The following is a 5,290-nucleotide window of genomic DNA, read 5'->3' as shown; positions in this document are numbered from 1 at the left end:
TCTTCAGCTGCACAGAGCTGAGGTGTCTGGGGGGAGCTGCAGGCGGATTCCCCCGTGGTGGCGGCGGCTGCAGCTCCCCCCAGACACCTCAGCTTTGTGCAGCTGAAGAGCCGAGCTGCCCGAGCGCTACCGGTTTCACGGTTTGCCGGGCAGCCCCCAGACCTCCAGACCCTGCGCCCCCGGCCGGGCGCTTCCCCTCCCGAGCCGCTCTAAGGTAAGCAGGGGACAGGGATGCCGGCAAAGCATTTTCCCGGACATGTTCGGCTTTTTGGCAATTCCCCCCGGATGGGGATTTGAGGACCAAAAAGCCGGACATGTCCAGGAAAATCCGGACGTATGGTAACCCTAGTTTTACTAACCTGTTGCGGACGCGTGTAAGTGCTTGAGACTAAGTAAAATTTAGCTTTAAGTGAAAGCACTTTTGTGTTGTCCTGTTTGTGTCAGCCATCTATCAGTGCGACGGCCATGTCTCCCCTGATTTATTTCCTGACACCACCTTGCATAGAGTAAAAGTTACCAAGAGCTTTGGGTTGAAAGAACCCTGGGTAACAGAAGGGAAACCACTCAGACTGGTCACTGCCTGAAACCAATCCATCCATCAACAGAGCTTTAATCCAGTGAAACTAGACCAGAGTTACTGAGAGAGCAGGTTCCAGCATATTCGAAATCTCCATACGGTTATGTGAGCAAGTCCCCAAGAAGAAACTGCAGCAGCAAAGCAGAAAGTCACTGAATGGTCCCAATTGTTCCTTGGCACGTGAGCCTAGAATTTTCTGAAGGGGCACAGAATGCAAGGGAATAGTTCCTCTGTGCTGGCCATAAGAAGTCTGGTTTTTAAAACTTAAAAGCAGGTGCAAGAAGATAGTCACATGGTCAGTGAGGAAGGAAACTGTATTAATGCTTAATATTTTAGAGAAGGGGCTTCACACCAGTTCATCCTAGGCCCTCTCCTCACCAGTGCAGAGCTAAATGCTAGTTCTCTAGGGTGGGGGGGGACAGGAGGAGAGGGCAATCCCTGGCCGCTCTGGTTAAGAAAACAATGCAGAAACCAACAAACAATTACTATATTCAAAATATCTTTGTAGCTACCATGATTAGGGACTGTTTGTATCATAGTAGCAGCTAGCAGTCCTGAGTAAGATCAGAGCCCTGTTGTTCCAGGCACTGTATAAGCACATAGTAAGAGATAGTTCCTGGCCTGAAAACCTTGCAGCCTATATAGACAAAGAGTGAGAAGAAGATAATAATCTGCTTATTTTAGAAGTGGGGAACACAGGCACAGAGTAAGGACAAGAATTCTACACTTTGGAATGGGGCCTGATTTTCAGGTGTCTCAGGTTGCACACTGAAAATCGCTACTGCCTTTTGGAAGCTCTTGGCCTAAGTGATTTGACTATGGTCACATAAGAAGCCTCTGGTAGAGGGTGAGATTTGAACCTATGTCTGCTCAATCCTAGCCCGCTGTCTTACCCACACAACAAGCCTTTCTCTCTTAGGGAAAGCTCTCTGTGTAAACAGGAGCTAACATCACTTCCCTCCATAAATCAGCCAGTAGCAGTAGGCACTGGGAGTACCTTTCCAGGCCCTGAAGAAGAGCTCTGCGCAGTTTGAAAGCTTGTCTCTCTCTCTCAGAAGTTGGTCAGTAAAAGCTATTACCTCACCCGCCATGTCTTTCTAGTCATGGTATCAGGCTGATTTGTGTGACATGCGCAGTACATTCAATGTTCTTCCCAACCCAGCCACCAAGGGTTGGTTTAATTTGCGTTCCTGACTTTTACTGTCAGTTTAGTGAGCACCATACATGCGCTCAGCTCTATGCAAACAATAGAGAAAGAGACAGTCCCTGTCCTAATGGTCTTTCAGGCTTCTCCAGTGCTTTATTTGGGACCACGGATTAGTGTTTGCACTTGTTCCTCCCTTTCTGCTCATTCTCCAGAGTGTTAAGCGTGTCTCCAGTCCTCTATTCTGTCGACTGCTATACAGTAATCCACTACACTGGGAGATCTTTAGAGTATTGTATCACTTCACAGGATGCATTAGCATTATTGTATATGGGTCCTGTGTGGTGAACATTTAAAGCAAAACCATTTTAGTAGCTAATAGTGGAAAATTGGAGAACAGTCCGAATGACTTGGGTATTTCTGGCAGGCCTGCAGGCACAACGCAAGTAAATTCTGAATGATAAAACTATTATCAGCTCAACATAAGAGGAGTTGCCAGATTTAGACAATGATGTATGTGAGACCCAACATAAGCATGTGTGTGTGCTGAAGAGAGCCAAAAAAACTCTGCAAATGTCACAGTACACTCTGCTTCGCTAGAGCAGACATGATAGGCCAAGAAGCTGGTTCTTGGATCTTTGTGCAAATTGTGATAGTTCAAACTTGCATCAAGAGCCCTGTCTATTATTTCAAATCAACTTCTGCTCCCAGTTACACCAGTGTAAATAACTCCAAATTTACACCCATGTTACTAAATTAATTTGGCTGTGTGTCTCATCTTCATATTAGGTTAAGCAGCACTTCAGGTCGATGTGAATGTTTTTCAAAGGAATGGAAGTGCATGCCATGCAAACCACCTAATAAACAACCACCTGATCTATCATTGCAGAAACTACAAGTGTGAGAACTCACTATTAATTTTTCCACTAGTATAGGCATTTCTATGGTGCTTATTGCTGTGGTGTTTTATAATTTAGTACTCTTAATGAACAAGACCACTTCCAAAGACAAGGTAATGAGCTCTCTTAGGCTTGGTCTACACTAAACCCCCAAATCGAACTAAGGTACGCAACTTCAGCTACGTGAATAACGTAGCTGAAGTTCGAAGTACCTTAGTTCGAACTTACCTCGGTCCACACGCGGCAGGCAGGCTCCCCCGTCTACTCCGCGGTACTCCTCTCGTCTAGCTGGAGTACCGCAGTCGATGGCGAGCACTTCCTGGTTCGACTTATCGCGTCCAGACAAGACGCGATAAGTCGAACCCAGAACTTCGATTGCCAGCCGCCGAACTAGCGGCTGGGTGTAGACATACCCTTAATAATACACTGTAAAGCTTATGAGTGTTTCTCCCTTATTATACATTTATTCTTTGTGATCTCTTAGCACGACCATTCCTCCTAGCTATGAAATAGGGCTGTAGGGAGGTAACCTGCATGAGATTTCTGTTATGGAGGCTTTCCCATTCATTCCATTGGGGAAGATGTGATCACCACTCCCTAGTCACGAATATCTCAGCATCTGCTTAGACCTTGGGAGATCTGCTAGAGGCCCAGCACAGAACAGTTTGCATGGAGACCCTGTGTCTCTGCACTGGCTCCAAGTCCTGGTTCCTCACTCCCTACCCCATGGCCACACAACTCTAGTGGCACGGCGCTACGAGGGTTGCCCCTGTCCACCACTGCCTCTGGTGCTCCTCAGCCACACAAAAGAGGAAAGGCTGTGGAAAGTCAATAAAACAACCCAAAAAGTGGCTCGCTATAAGCTATTTAAGCGATAAAAAGGGGGAAGATGATAGAGGTCTATAAAATCATGACTAGTGTGGAGAAAGTAAATAAGAAAGTGTTATTCACTCCTTCTCATAACACAAGAACTAAGGGTCACCAAATGAAATGAATAGGCAGCAGGTTTAAAACAAACAAAAGGAAGTATTTTTTCACACAATGCACAGTCAGTCTGTGGAACTCTTTGCCAGAGGATGTTGTGAAGGCCAAAACTATAACAGGGTTCAAAAAAGAACTAGATAGGTTCATTGAGGATAGGTCCATCAATGGATGTTAGCCAGGATGGGCAGGGTGATGTGCCTAGCCTCTGTTTGCCAGAAACTGGGAATGGGCGACAGGGGATGGATCACTTGATGATTACCTGCTCTCTTCATTCCCTCTGGGGAACCTGGCATTGGCCACTGTTAAAGACAGGATACTGGGCTAGATGGACCTTTGGTCTGACCCAGTATGGCCGTTCTTATGTTCTTATTTACTGTTGCCTAATCCAGTAGGTAAAAAAACAAGTCTCGTGCTTCCATTGAAATTACGTGGGGCTAGTTTTACAATATGCGATAAATGACATTATGATACACTAGAAATGAATTACCCGAGGGAGAAGGTTAAGGTGGCAGAAGGTAAGGGCATTATGCATCTCAGGGACAAATCGCTCTCTGGTGTAACTCCACTGGCGTTAGTAAATAACATTTTGGATGAATTTGCCTCTCATGGGCTCTGTTCTGATTTATGCTGAACACCACTCCCTCGGCTGCAGCAGGGATGTAACTCAGCCCAGAATTTGGCACACTCGGCTCATAATTAATTGTAGCAGTGAAACATAGAGCTGTGTGGGCCTGAATTGTATTTATAATGGTCAACAGGACACAGTCAAATTTTAATCCTCTTTGGCGCCCAGGATGGAAGCCCCAAGTCACCAGTACTGCGCTTTTTAAAGGATCAAATACTTACTTGAGTTTTTCCCATGTCTCTTCCCCAAATTTCTCTATAACTAGAGATTTCAGGCAGGTGTTGATAAATCCGTACTGTGGGAGAGAAGACATTAGCATTATGCCTAATGGAACATGGGAAAAGAGCCCTTAATGGGCTGGTTAAGTAAAATGAAATGACAACCCCTTTGGGGAAACAATTATGTCTTTTCCCCATTTCTTGTTAAGTTTGTTTATTTAATAGCACTGTTCATTCCTGCCTTCATGCAAAACGCCCCGAGACTTGTTCTCTACACAGCAGTAGTTCTGGTTTCCATAGAGAAAACATATTAACTAAGCTTTAAAGCCAGCATGCAATTAAGGATGGTTACAGAACGTTGTTTTCAGTTACTCTGAATTCTTTTGGCTCATGCAGCACTGATATGGTTAAAAGATAGGTTAAAGCGGGAAATGAATGGCGCTTATGTCAGCCTGAAGACTTGATTGAAAGACAAATACATTTTAGTAGTAAAACACAGTATAGTTAGTGTTTAAATCTGATTTGAGAAACTAGGTATTTAACATAAAAAAGAAAAGTAATGCTGAAAGACGCTTACCATGGTGCTGCTGTCTGCTCGCCGATTGTGCAGGGCAGGTGCTCTAGGTTGTGCTGGAGTGAGTGAGTTGTTTCGTCACACCAGCAGCGCGAGTCTGGTTTTTTTTTTTTAACATATCAACTTGGACTGTGTAGAGCCCATCGCACACAAAACAGAAAGATCCACAGGGAAATCAGAAACTAATCATTTACCCGGCCATGTATCTCTCCAAGCAGAGCTTAGCATTACAGCGCAGAAAGGCCAGCACTGAGCTAATCAGAGGAAAA

General features: G+C 45.0%; 1 protein-coding gene across 1 annotated transcript in view; it reads right to left on the bottom strand.

Moving 5' to 3' along the window:
- Positions 1 to 5,079, bottom strand: part of LOC112112602 (guanylate cyclase soluble subunit beta-2-like) — a 34,463-nt gene extending 29,384 nt beyond the window's left edge. The window contains exons 1-2 of the mRNA XM_026653476.1: positions 5,025 to 5,079; positions 4,451 to 4,524 (exon numbers count right to left, since the gene is read on the bottom strand). Coding sequence (XP_026509261.1) covers positions 4,451 to 4,524; positions 5,025 to 5,027 — 77 coding nt within the window. The 5' untranslated portion in view covers positions 5,028 to 5,079. The remainder of the gene's footprint in view (positions 1 to 4,450; positions 4,525 to 5,024) is intronic.
- Between the last annotated feature and the right edge of the window lie 211 nt (positions 5,080 to 5,290).

Source organism: Terrapene carolina, unplaced genomic scaffold, assembly GCF_002925995.2.
Source record: "Terrapene carolina triunguis isolate 2854851 unplaced genomic scaffold, T_m_triunguis-2.0 Scaffold139, whole genome shotgun sequence".
NCBI lineage: Eukaryota > Metazoa > Chordata > Testudines > Emydidae > Terrapene > Terrapene triunguis.
Note: the sequence above shows the minus strand (reverse complement) of the source record. Positions and strands in the feature narration are given on the sequence as shown.